The sequence below is a fragment of the Artibeus jamaicensis genome, unplaced genomic scaffold (assembly GCF_021234435.1).
Source record: "Artibeus jamaicensis isolate MK-2021 breed Jamaican fruit bat unplaced genomic scaffold, CSHL_Jam_final contig_467, whole genome shotgun sequence".
Classification (NCBI taxonomy): Eukaryota; Metazoa; Chordata; class Mammalia; order Chiroptera; family Phyllostomidae; genus Artibeus; species Artibeus jamaicensis.
Genome location: NW_026521845.1, coordinates 1,500,547 through 1,513,929, shown reverse-complemented (window position 1 = coordinate 1,513,929; position 13,383 = coordinate 1,500,547). Strand labels below are relative to the sequence as shown.

General features: G+C 51.3%; 1 protein-coding gene across 1 annotated transcript; it reads right to left on the bottom strand.

Moving 5' to 3' along the window:
- On the bottom strand, positions 1-13,367 carry CUNH1orf131 (chromosome unknown C1orf131 homolog). Its single transcript, XM_053667297.1, has 7 exons — positions 13,184-13,367; positions 11,040-11,383; positions 2,969-3,025; positions 2,169-2,264; positions 1,965-2,051; positions 1,293-1,342; positions 1-393 (listed from the first exon to the last, which is right to left on the bottom strand). Exons 1-7 carry the CDS (start codon positions 13,269-13,271, stop codon positions 255-257), a joined length of 861 nt encoding a protein of 286 aa, XP_053523272.1. The 5' UTR covers positions 13,272-13,367; the 3' UTR covers positions 1-254.
- Between the last annotated feature and the right edge of the window lie 16 nt (positions 13,368-13,383).

Sequence of the window (13,383 nt, the reverse complement as noted above, 5' to 3'; positions counted from 1 at the left end):
TTCCTTCCAATGGTTTACTTTGCTCTCACACCGTGTGGTTGGCCCAACGCGCAGACAGTTGCTTCAGCGACTGGAAGTTTTACCGCCTCCCCCTGACTTCCCCCTGGAAAGCAGCCTGTGGATCGGGAACCAAGTACGAGCAGCCTGGCGTCTCCCAAGGGCCCAGCCGCAGCCCGAGGCACTTCCTGTCAGCCCCAGGCACTTCCTGTCAGCCCCAGGCACTTCCTGTCCCTCTCTCCGGCGCCAAGGGCACTTCATTTAGCCACTCGGGAAGAATTGATTTTCCTGATATCAACTTGGCTCAGAATCAATGTCCCATTTTTGAATTTTCCAACCTGTCCAATCCGACCATTTGACAGAATGCTGGGAGCTGATTTCTTCTTTTTGGATTTCCTACATTGAAAACAAGAGGAAGGTACTAGTTAAGCTTATGAAGAAGAATCGAAGCCCCACTAACCGGACCACCACCGTCCGCTCCTGTAAAGCCCTGTCCGCTCCCCCCGCACAGCCATCTGCCCCACAGCAGTGCGTGGCCTCCCCGCGTCCCTCAAATGCACCAGTGGCTCCTGCCTCAGGGCCTCTGCACTGGTTTCTTCTTTGTGGAATGTTCTGCTACCAGGTCTTTTCAGGCTGGCCCCTCTTCACTCAGTTCTCACCTCAGATGTCACCTCCTAACAATGACATCCCAGTCCATCCCCAACACCTAAGACACCCATGTGCCTGGCACACAGTGGGCCCTCAACAGACACACATATGCGGCCAGAATGCGTGACCAGCTGATGACATGTGCATGCTCACGAGGAGTCCGAGGAAACAGTTAAGACAAAAGGAGTCAATTCTGAAATAGTGATTCAAGGGGAGAGAAGAGGCGCTAGAATAAAAGCCAAGAGACGTGCTTAAGCAACAAAATCGACGTTCCGTTACTCGAATCACGGCACTCTGCCTCGTGCAGTGTGTCAGAGGGCGGGCGCCTCAGGCCCAGGGTGCACTGTCAGGTGCACCAGCAGGGAACTTGCTGGAAATGTCAGCACCTCCACTGCTCACTCATAGTCTCTGGTCTTTGAAAACGGGAGACTGGAGGAGGCTCCGAACTCAGTTCGGAAGTCGGTGTTTGACACTGGGCAATGCACGGAATCCTGTCTCCCCGTTAAAGGGCTTGACGCGGAGACAGGAGAGGCAGTGGAGCACCCTGGTAGGCTAGAGACCCCACCTACGCTCCAGGTGTCTGTTTTCAGAACTAATCAACAGGTTACCCACATCACTCCGTCCGAGCACCTGACGGTGCCACTCACCCGTCTTCCTGCCCTTTCCTCCTCTTCTTGAAAATGTCTGTGTCCCGGGCCTGATTTCAGAGTTAAGGGAACATATGTATCAGCAATGGATGTGGAGACAAAAAAAAAAAGGCAAGAGGTCTGCGATCAAAAGCCACTGAGGTACTATTTATTCTAACGTTTTTGAGTAGACATATTAAAATAAGACTCCAAGCCTCATCCTAAAACCCGTTTGAGAATGTACAAAGCCATTCCAGAGAGCACTGATGGTGGAAATGTTCGACCTCGGTCTCAGACAAAAGGGAGTCTAATATCCCCCCCCCCCCCGCCCGGAGTGTTCCATCAGCCCGTGTGCTGCACAATGTAACATGCACAAAAGGAGGGGCCGACTTGGCCATGGATCAAAGCAGCCGACGGAACCTGAACAGGAGCGGCTACTTTAAGCCAACTGTTGGCGCACAGGTGCCAGATTACTGGGCCGTACAGTAACATGCTGCTGACCTGAATAATGGGAGAGATTCGGATCAAACAACTCTGGCTCCTCCCAGGCAGCCAGGCCCAGCACTTCCCTGCAACGCACTGCAGCTCCCCGTGTGCTCTAGTTTTCAGGCAGCCAGGCCCAGCACTTCCCTGCAACGCACTGCAGCTCCCCGTCTGCTCTAGTTTTGGTGAAGAAGAGGCCCTCACACCTACCATTCTCTTTTCTTCTTCCTTTGCTGCCTTTTTTTCTTTGATCTGCTCCTGCAAAACCTTGTAATTCACGTAACTCTTTTTGGGAGGCTGAAACCAAAGAAAAGGGACATGCATCGTGATTTCTATTTTGCACGCACGTTCCGCAGTCCCTTGCCCTGGCTTGCCGTGCCCCATCTGGGGACAGCAGGCTGCGTAGCCCCTCACCTGAGCGCCCAGCATAACCGCGCGTTCCCGCTCCAGGACTCGCTCCTTCCCTTTTCCGTAGCCCGTGATCCCAAACCGGTGCACCTCCAGCCGAGCCTGCAGACACACGGCAGAATCAGACCCAAGTGCACCGCAGAAAAAAGCCATGCCCAGCAGTGGGGCGTTTCAGATACAATGGCTGTGGGTCAAATACCCGTGTGTATCCTCGAGCCCTGCAGTGGCTGCAGCCAGTGGAGCTCGGCGGTGGTGGCTGAAGGAGCTGTGCGAGGCCTGCTCCGGCACCGCTCCTGTGTCTCATTTGGGCAGCTGAAGCAAAGCACTCTCTTTGCCGTCATCAGTGACAGACCCAGGAGTAAACGCTGGGCCTGCGGCACTCGGCATGATCTCTAAAGGGCCACTGCCCACGGACGCCACACTTTCAACTTCGGAGCATCTCCCCAAGAATGCCTCCTCGTGATTAGAAACCATGTATCACAGCTTTACACACAGACCTGTGTTTTCACTTTAAAGAGAGACTGTAGAAAGGAGAGAAGTCACCAACACCTACTCCTGGCAGTTGAATTATTTCCTGTGTTTTTCCTCGTGCATTTAAAAAACCTACTTACACTCACAGGGTACACGCATCCCTGCTTGTCCTGCTCACCACGTCGTTGGTGCTGCAGAACCATCAGGTTCCACACGACCGCGTGACAGTCACGTAGGTGAATGTAGTGATGTGCTTCGCCACGCCCCGACCCATGGTTAACATATTCGTCTCTCGGGCAGTACAGATTAAAACAGTAACAACTGCAAACACATACCTTTTCTAAGTTAAATTCTTGTGTATTCACGTCTTTCTCAAGGACACTAGTTCTGGTCTGAAAAGGAAAAAATTTCTCATTAAGATCCTCTGTCGCTACATCATTGCAGCATCTACTACCAACCGAGCGGCCACGTTGTAAACAGCCTTGAACTGGTGCCCAAACACCAAAGATACAAGCATGGAGCATTCCCGTTCCCGGTTAACACCCAGTGGAAGAAAAATGGAGGAAAATGTTAAGGTCTCAAGGCTTAAGAAAGGACAGAAGGAAAACTCAGAGAAAAGAAAAGGTAGCGAGCAAGACCTACGCTTGTATCTCGAGTCCGTCCACGTTTGGGGGGGCCCTTGGGAAGCGGTTCAGGGAAGTATAAGTGAGTGAGCAGGGGTGTTAGAGGGTAAAAGGGTTATATTTAAATAATCCCCTCTCCTCTTCTCTCCTGTCCATTCTAATGGCTAACAAAACCAAACCCTGGTGGAGAGGTGGTGTATAATTCCCTACAGGAAACGATACTACAAGCTTTCAAAATACATGACTCTCTCCATCAGTGCATCCTCTGGCTGTGGTTTCCACCCCATAGAACTGACCAGGAAACTGCGCCGTTGAACCTGGCCAGTGACAGAGGCCCCGACTCAACCCGGCCCCAATCTGGACGACAGGAAGCAGAGGGAAGAGGCCACGCAGCACCTGGAGAGGCAGTGCTGCCTGTCTGCTCAGTGGGGTGGGCTGTGCTGGCACGAGTGAGGGCCCCACCTCCCGCCTCACTGACAGGCACCCTGCAGTCCACGTGTCTCCTTGTCCTCCCTCTGCAAACACGCTGTACCTCAGCTTACCCGGTCTGTCCCCTCAACTGTGTGCTGGGTGTGTGTGTCAGTCACAGATGGTGGCTTCCGTCTCCACAAGGACCCCTGCACTAACCTCCCGGGACTGTTACAACAGCACCAGGTAAAATGGCGCAGGGTACAGCTCGGGCCCGGTGAACAGGGAGACCTGACCTGTGCTCTCGGCACCCACTAATCCACAGACGAGGAGCCAACTGGCTCCCGGTGACCTCGCAGCACTGCTTGTCCGCTGTCGCATGGACGCCGGCTGTGGGTGTGCCTGGCGCTGGCTCACAGGATCCCACACAGAGGGCGTCTGCCGTGCTCAGGCACGTGGCCAGCTCTGGGCGGTCAGTCCCACAGACGCACCGTCCATGTTACCAGGCTTCTATTATGCTTCCAATTTGTTCAGACTCACACAGTTCCCAGAATTGAATGCCTTCACTGAGACCCAGGCAGAGCTCAGGGGCTGCTGTGTGGGGCACGCTGACATACCGACCCCCGAACGGCTTATTTCCTCTTCTGCTACTGGAACAATTCTACGTGGACTGTGACGTTAGGACCTCTTTTCTATTCCATTAGTTACACTAATGGTCCAACTTTTGTTCAACTAGGGATAGTTGGGTAAATAAATACTCTTTTTAAAATTCAAGTAGTTCTAGGAATACTGAGAAATGTATTCATATCTGTTAAAATGAACAAATAGAGACCAGACTTGAAGCCTCCCTGAGCAGACAAAGCCAGTTGAGTCACACCAGCCAAGCTTAATATGGCTCATTTTGCAAGACAAGCGAGGCTAGCTTGATCTGGGTCACTTCTTGCTTTTGCCTTTGAAAGCTGTAAATGAAAAACTCACCCCCCAAATTAGTATGAGATAACCACTAACCATCCCCTTCCATTTAAGGAAACTCGGACACTGTAAGCAATCACTGTGAAGAGCGAAGTCCCTGACTGCGCACGCGTGGAGCCGCTCCGGAGCAATATCCCGGAGTCTCGTTCCACATCTCAGTGCACACGCGCTGTGGGGCTGCACACGGCGTGGCCTACACACTCTCACTACTTACTGCTTCCACAGCTCGCTGGGTTCACTTCTGTCTTGACAAACTTCTGATGTATCACATTGACTCTAAATTACTTCAACCAGATCACTTCCTTCTCAACACATACCTGACACTGGATCTACAGAAGGGGGGTGCCACACAAAGTTACAGGGTGTCGCTGGAGAAGGGAGCGCATCAGGGTAGAGCCTGGGGAGGGATCCAGGTGACGCACAGAGGATGAGGGCAGCAGGACCCTGGGGCCATAACTTGGGACAAAGTCCTCTCGTGTCAGTGCAGGTTCTGGACGAGAGCCCAGCCTGTATCCGGTCCCGCAGTGTAGCTCAGTGGTCAGGCGCACAGCTTCGAAGACAGAAGGCAGAAGGCCTGGGGCCGAACCTGGGCTCTGGCACTCACTTCACACCCACCGCCTCCACCTGCTACCCCCGCACAGTGCAGTTCTTACACTTCAGAAAGGTAAGATGTGAGTGTCCCGAACGTTGTATACCACTTCCGGTGGGGCCCAGACAACCGCCCCTAACTAGGCACATCCATATTTGTGCAGCTTCTATGAATACCATGCCAAATGGAACAAACAAAAATAATTCTGAAGCCTCAGTTCAGGTCAGGTTTTGCTGCCAAATAAATCTATACCAAATTTACCAAAACCCCCTTCCCCCCTAAGTTGTAATTTCCAAAGCTCTGGGGTTTTACAGCTATGGATTTGAGACTGGGGGTTACTGTTTAAATGCATACAAATCATTTAAAATGAAGACAGGCAGGCCCCAGGAATTGTGAGGCTTTGGAAAGATAATAAATTAATCGATAGAATAATCACTTTCAGTACACAGGAAGCACCCAGTAAACACTGGGGACTACCAGCAACCCACTGCACGCTCAGAAGTGGTCTCCATGGACCTCAGTCCAGGCCACGGGAGCAGAGAGTCCCGTCCAATCTTGTGTGTCTTCTACTGTGTCTTTCTTATCCCTCTTCTACACAGGCCACAAAGGAAGATAAGGTACATGCCCAGGGGAGGCAATGACCTTTGTCAAGATGGCCCAATGTCAAGGGTGGAGGAATGGCACTTAGAAGGCCTGTCCCTAAGGGCCAAACAACACTTGGGTTCTTTCAAACCATACACGGCACTTTGTGAAGAGTGGGCCCCCCACTCATCCTCAGACGCCAAGCCCAGGCCACCCCACTGGGCCGCGTCCACCACAGCACAGTCCTGATCGGCCCCTCCCGCTCTTCTGAGAGCCAACCTGCACCCCATTTACTAGGCAGGGGTCAGAGTGATCTTTCTAAACTACAAATCCCCCCATTCCCGTGCTTAAAACTTCTGACGGCATTTCGTGTTCCTGAAACTAAATCCGAAGGTCTCACCGCCCCTCTCCCTCCTGGCCTACCCCTCTGGTCTGCCGGCCTCGGGCTCCTCCACGCCGGACAGAGCAGTCGCCTCCTCAGAGACTGACCTGAGGGAGGTTCTGCCTGTGACTCTGCCCCTGTCTTTCCTTCAGAGTGTTTCTAACTCTGTTTAAGGGTATTATTCGTTTTCTTGGGGGTTGCCTAATGCACAAGGAGAGCAAAGGACTGTATCTGGTTTACTGCTCTCTCCTGGGTTTGGCAAAGAGCAGGCACCCCATTATTTGTGAAATAAATAAATGAATAGATAAGCATCTCTCACCTACTATTCCCAGTCAGACTACTCTGGGATGTGACACCCTGGCCAGGTGACTCGGTTGGTTGGAGCATCTTCCTATGCACCAAAAGGGTTGAGGGCTCGACTTCCGGTCAAGGCACATACCTAGGTTATGGGTTCGATACCCAGGTGGGGTATGTATGGGAGGCAAGTGATCGATGTTTCTCAAATACATGTCTCTCTCTCTCTCTCTCTCATCAATAAAAACATGTCCTTGGGTGAGGATTGAAAAAAAAAACTAATTAAATGGGACATGACTAGGAAATTCATTCATTGGTTAGCAAGGGTAAAATGTTAAATAAATGGTGGCCAAGCTCCCAAAGAAACCCACTGAAAGGGGTCCTGGTCCCCACTCCCGACGTCCAGGGAGATCTCTCCACACACCCGACAGGCTGGGCCGGCTATGATGCAGCCCCGCTGCTCAGTGCTGCAAGGCCGCCCTCCACTTCAGACGGCCATCGCCCGAGTCCGGGTTGTTCCCCGTGCTTCCGACCAGCTGGCTGGAACGCAGAGACTCCCACAACCCCCCTCTCGAGTTCAGTTAATGTGCCAGGGCGACTCACAGGACTCAGGAAGCCTGTTCACTCGCCGGATCCCTGGTCTGCTATAAAGGAGAGCCAGATGGGAGAGAAGCGTGGGGCGAGACACAGGGAAAGGGTGGGGGGCCGCCACGCGCCACCTCCCAGCACCTCCACATGCCCCCACCAGGAAGTTCTCAGAACCCTGTCCCTCTGGGATTTTACGGATGCTTCATTACAGAGGCATGATGGATTCAAGTCTGGCCCTTGTTCACTGAACTCCCTCTCCAGCCCCGCCCCTGCCCGGAGGTAAGGGCAGTGGGACTGAAAATCCCAACCCCCCAGTGACAAGGTTGGTTCTCCAGGCAACCAGCTGCCACCCCCAGATGCTTCTGCACATCAACTCACTCACCTGAAAGACACCTTCATCACTCTCATCCCCCAGGAAGCCCAAGGGCTTGGCAAGTTCCATGCCAGCATGGGGACAAAGACCAAATGAATGTTCATTATACCTCACATAACCCCATGAACACCTGCTTCAATACACAATGCAGCCAAACAACAGCACTGACAGCACAAGCCCAAGTTCTGGGAAAAGTCATTTCCTGGGTCCAGGCTGGACCGCTGCCCACCTGGACAATACCTCCTCTGTCCTCGAGTACTCTGCGGAGAAGACCAGCTGAGTCCATGACCGACCAAGGGAGGCTACCCCTATTTTATCATATGCATTTGCTGATTCCGTATCTGTTTGGACTGTCCTCTAACAACCCGTAAGCTTTCAGAGAGCCAGGGCACAGGATATTTCACCATGTTATAGAAACTTTTAGCACGACGCCCTGGCTGGTACGGCTCAGCGGACTGCGTGCTGGCCTGTGAACCCAAGGGTCGCAGGTTTGGCTCCCGGTCAGGGCACACGCCTGGGTCACAGGCCAATGTTTCTCTCCCTCACTTTCTCTCTCCCTCCCCAGCTCTCTAAAAATAAATAAATAAAATCTTTAAAAAAAATCCCTTTAGCACTATATGTCCTAATTACCCCAACTGACCGATTATTCTTTAGCTGGTATTCCCTACACCCAGGATAGGCCAGAATAACTAGCACTGAATTCACCTGTGATATTTACATGGTGCAATGTCCACATTCTAAAGCCTTTTTATGTGCATATATGGTTTTCCTGTGTCCACACAATGTCTCCTTAGCCGGACACAGTCACACTTTCAGAGTTTAGGTTTTAAAAAGGGGAAAAGGGCAGAGCACCGAGGATGACGGGAAACGTTCGCTAACGTGAGGACGTCCAAAATGTAGAAAGAGTCGAGGTTCCCAACAAAAGCCAACTGCACGGAAAAAGGGCCCGTCTGGGGGAGGAAGAAGAGACAATTCAACAGCCTCCCGCAGACGTGTGATTATTACGAAACAGGGAAATGCAGACTCACTCGATGCCAACATTTGTCCTTTCTATTGAAAAGAAAACTTTCCACTCCAGACAGAGAAACACAAGTGAATGTAAGAGGAAACTGAAGACCTAGACTTCAAGGGAACAAGGGTAGCTAGGTTCTCCAAATTCAGAATTATGTGGCAGAGCAGTGGTACAGGCCCCGGCCGGGTAGCTCAGTTTGCTAGAGTGCCATCCCGGTGCACCGAGGTTGCGGTCCAGCCCCTGGTCAGGGCACATACAAATGTTAACCAATGAATGCATCAGTAAGTGGAGTAACAAGTTGGTGTCTCTCTCTCTCTCAAATCAATAATTTTTTTTTTAATAAAGGCAGTGGTACATACAGAAAATCCTAATATTTATATGGCACACCGGGGTAATTAATGCTACTCACTGTAAGCTACCCTGGCCAGCCGGTTTGGGAGCTCTGGTAGGACTAAGGGCTGAAGGAAATCTGTTTCCCAGCCAGCCTGTAGCAGTTCCCAGCACCTAGAATTGGGAGTACAGTTGTGGGAGAGCTGCCCTAGAATCCTAAAGTAAAGGCAGAGATGATTACAGAATGCACGGATAATCTTTGAGGAGACACTGCTGAGCTGGACGTGAAGTGCTCCCCGAACTGTAAAAAGACTGCACGGGGGGCGCGCTAAACCACGAGACAGATGTGGGAAACGCTGGGCACGGATGTGGCCATCCGTTCATAAACCGCCATCTCTGCAGTGGGATGAACTGCGGTCTCCAGAAAGGTACGTCCCTCTTCTCATCCCCTGTGAGCGTGACCTTGGTTGGAACAAGGGTCTTTGTAGTATAACTGAGGAAGTCGTGATGAGACCCATCCTAGGTTTAGGATGAGCCCTAAACCAGCGAGGGGCACCTAAGAGACAGGCACAGGGAGATTTGAGACTCCGACACACCGGAAGAAGGCCCTGTGAAGACAGACGCAGAGGTTAGAGTTCTGCAGCTGAGAGCCACCAGAAGCCGGACGAAGCAAAGGAGAATTCTCCTGTTAGAGGAGATTACGGCCCGGCCATCACCTTGATTTGGAACTGCTGGCCTCCAGAACTCTCTGGGGAGAGAGTATCCGCACAGCAGTCCTAGGAAACGAACACAATCCTCTTTTATGACGGACGAAAATGTACAGGATGTGGGGAATGCTATAGGAATGGAGTATCTGGACTTCAGCAACGAACCTGACCACACCCTCATGCTAGCCTTGCGCAAAAAGTCAGGGACTGAATTCTGAGTGAGGCTCACAGATTGAGTCTGAGAAAGACTGCTGCTCAGTAAGGTCAAACTCGTTTGCATCAGGATGTGTGCTCCTGGAGAGCAAGGAGCTTGTCTATTTTGTTCAATGCTGTCTCCTGGTGACTAGATCGGTGGCCAAAAAACAGTGGTTGAGAGAGTTTTCTCTGTGTACGCTCCAGCAGAAAGGGTAAATGCGGCATGCTTGGGTTTATCAAACCCTGCACATCCCAAAAAAGTCCTGTTTTCATGATTGGCCCTGGGCTGGCTCCTGGGGATGGAGCAACTAGAATATTCTCTCTGAGAGTGTTTCTTCACAGCTGAAGCCCTGTGCCACCTTGTATGTACCAAAGCTGCCTGGAGAGTTAATACGACCACTCCCACTCACCTGTGGGGATACATTCCAAGGCCCCCTGTGGCTGCCTGAAATGCAGATAGTACTGAACCCCACGTATACTGCACTTCTTCCCACACAAACACACCCATGGCGAAGTTCAATTTGCAAGTCAGGCACAGAAAAAGACTACCAAAACTCACAGCACGACCACGAAGACATACTGGGAGCAGAGTCATGTGGTCTCTCTCTGATAACCAAGACAGCTACCGTGCACCTAACGGGCAAGGGGCGCCTGTAGTGTGGGTACCCTGGACAAAGGGACGATGCGTGTCCCAGGCGGGACAGTGCCGGACAGGACGAGACTTTTCACACTCTTCAGAATGGCATGCAACTGCAAAATTATGAACCGCTTCTTTCTGGAATTCTCCATTTAATATTTTCCAGCCATGGGTGACTGTGGGAAACTGAAACCACACAGACAGAAACTGCCAATGAGTGGGGACTGTTGCACCAACAATGTGATTTATGGTGAACACCTGCTTTTCCTCTGGGGGTCTAGAACTTCACTAGGGCTCATCTGCATGATGGACCCTCATCAAAAACCAGGGATGCCCAAGCTGTGGCGCACCTCCCTACTCGGCAGCACTTCCCATGGGCTGTCACATATCACCCCTGGGGAGATGAAGCCCGTCCCACGCAGCTCCCCTGGGAGGGGACCCCTGACACCGCTCCCAGTTTCCTCAAGACACCACTCCAGGTACCTTCGCCTTTGCTGATGCTACGCTGTCTCCCTTTGCTGTGATAAATCATAACTGTGACAGTGGTTGAGAGAGTTTGCTGTATGCTGTGTCCTCAGTATGCTAACTGCTTTTAGCACGTCCTCGAGCCTGGGGGCGGTCTTGGGGACCCCTGATGTAGTCTATGGAGACAGTCACCTAATACTTCAACATCGGGGTTTTCACCTTTTACATATAAGCTAGCCAACTCACTACCTTTGTGTTCTCATCTTGGTCCGGCTTCTGTTTTCTCTTTTTACTTCTGCTGCGGAATTCCACCACTTGTACTCGCTCCCTGTTGTCCAGGGGACAGGGGGCTGCGGCACCACAAGGGACTTGTGGTCCTGCAGGGGCACCAGTGGGGGCTGCGGCAGGGGAACCCCGAAGCTCTTCTCTGAGCTCCAAGAAGAAGGCAGAAGTGCTCTTCCTCTGGCCTCTTACAGGGGAACCAGGTGGGGGAGCTGGCTCTGCCCCCAAGGCCACTGGAGTCTCCACATCCCTCTGCTTGTTTTCCTTCTTCTTTCTGACTCGTTTCCGTTCTGCTTCATCTTCCGTCTCTCCTGTTTGCTCAAACACAAGAAGAAAAAAATAAGTATTTTTGGTTTTAGCTACCACCCACATCAAATCATGTGAATGCACATTATCTTGTGCCCCAGCCAGAAAACACCCCGGTATGCACACAAAGAAAAAAAACTAATTGTTTTTCTTCAAAGAGGGCTGCATTTGCACAATTCACAGAACCCAAAGTGCATAGTATCTGCCCCTAGGTAACTATACTTATGTCTTTGACTCCTATTAGCATAGTTGTTTGAGTCTTCACCTCAGTCCTTAATAAAGTGTCATTGTGACAATAGCCCCAGGCTGGTAAACCTTGTTGGCTCACTTTTGGTACTAAAATTGCAGCTAGTGCTTCTTGTTAACACTTCCTAGGCTTACAGGCAGGGATTACGGTTTTCCTCTCTTCTGTCATTTGTGAATGAAAATGAACCTACCACAACAGGCTTAATCTGAATGCCTTAATTTTCTAAATCCCCATAGCTTCCGTTTGTTTCACCTGTTCCAATTCTGACCACTCACCTGAAGGTTCGGACACGAATTCTGGCCTCATCCCTCACCTAACAGTACAAATGCCACAGGACTCTCCAAACAGCAGCTGCTCATTTACATTTGCTTCTGTTTGCTTAGTCTTTCACTCAATACTAAGAGCCAACTAAACTTTGGAGTTTGGGATATAACAATGAGCAGTTAATAGCCCGTGCCTTCAAAGCCTCATTTCCATCCTGTGTTCACAGATACTATGTCCTGGATTTTGCAGCTTAGCCTTTTCCTCTACATTTTAAGCTTTTCAAGGTCAGAGACTAAGTCTCCTCTCCCTTCCGATGTTCCCAAGGGCACAGTGATGCCCTGGTCACAGTACAAAGTCAACACAAGTACAGACACTGGAGCTAGATTCTACAAATTGAACCTGGCCTCTGCAGATTCATAAAGGGTTTTAATCTCGCACATGTGTCTCTACGCTTGTAATAATGGGACTATTGACAGTATCTAGTTTGTGGATTGCTGTGAAAATTAAATCAGTAAATACATGAAAAGCATAGAGTACCTGGTACGTTTTCAATACTCCTTAGCTATCACTTTTACTGTTAACTGAGCTTAGAATTTTGAGCAATGGCTCCAAAATAAAAATGGCTTTTGCAACATCACATTCCAAATTTAAGAAGATTATCTGTGATGCAGAAACGAGACAACTCATTCCTTCCCTGAGGCCAGTCCTTCTGAGTGTGTGGAGTCAGCGGTTGCCAAATTATAATGGCAAGTTTTATTTTGCTTTCCTCCCATCAAGATGAAAGGAGAGCATAAATCGGCCAATTTAAGGTTGTGAAAAGCTTCATGTGAAAAAGTTCTCTCAAGTCCTGGGCAAGGGAACACTCTATAGGCTGAGGCCCCATCATGTGATAAGGAGATGCTAACTAACTAACATAGGAGGGTCAAGCTGGATCCGGGGAGTGGTGAGGTGAGGGGGGTTCCCAGGGGTCCGGAAACCGCGTGCATCACGGTTTTCAGACCCACCCCCGTTAGGTCTGAAAGCCCTGGTGCTTCCGACAGCTAGGTTGGTCCCCATTCTAAATGTTGGGAGATTTGACTCATGAAGAATAACTGGACCACGGGGGCAGAAGAACGGTGACAGGTGGAGAAGGTGTGTTCTGAACCCAGAACGGTACAGGGTGGATGAACTGAGGGGTGCTGGGCTTGCAAAAACCTTTAGCCCGAAAGAGGAGGCCTGCCCAGTTCACCGCGCACAGCAGCCCCTCAGCCCCTCAAGTCGGCTCTCCACGTGGGCCCCGAGGCCCCGCACTCACCAAAGTCGTAGAGGTTCTGGAGCACTTCGTCCAAGAGCTGAGAAGACCGGGGCGAGGAGGACCCCAGCCCCTGCTCCAGCGCCATCATGGAGTCGGACTCAGCTGCATACCCCAGAGCCCTCGGGGACCAGAGCGCCGCGCGCCCGCTTCCGGGTTCCGCGGGCTGCGCGCGCGCCGCAGGTCCCCGCGCGGCTTCCGTC

Coding starts and splice junctions, on each gene's coding strand:
- CUNH1orf131 (XM_053667297.1), bottom strand. CDS start 13,271: ATGATGGCGCTGGAGCAGGGGCTGGGGTCCTCCTCGCCCCGGTCTTCT. Junction 3,026..11,039: donor ACCAAGATGAGAACACAAAG/GTAGTGAGTTGG, acceptor TTTCCTTTTCAG/ACCAGAACTAGTGTCCTTGA. Junction 2,052..2,168: donor CGGTTATGCTGGGCGCTCAG/GTGAGGGGCTAC, acceptor CTTTGGTTTCAG/CCTCCCAAAAAGAGTTACGT.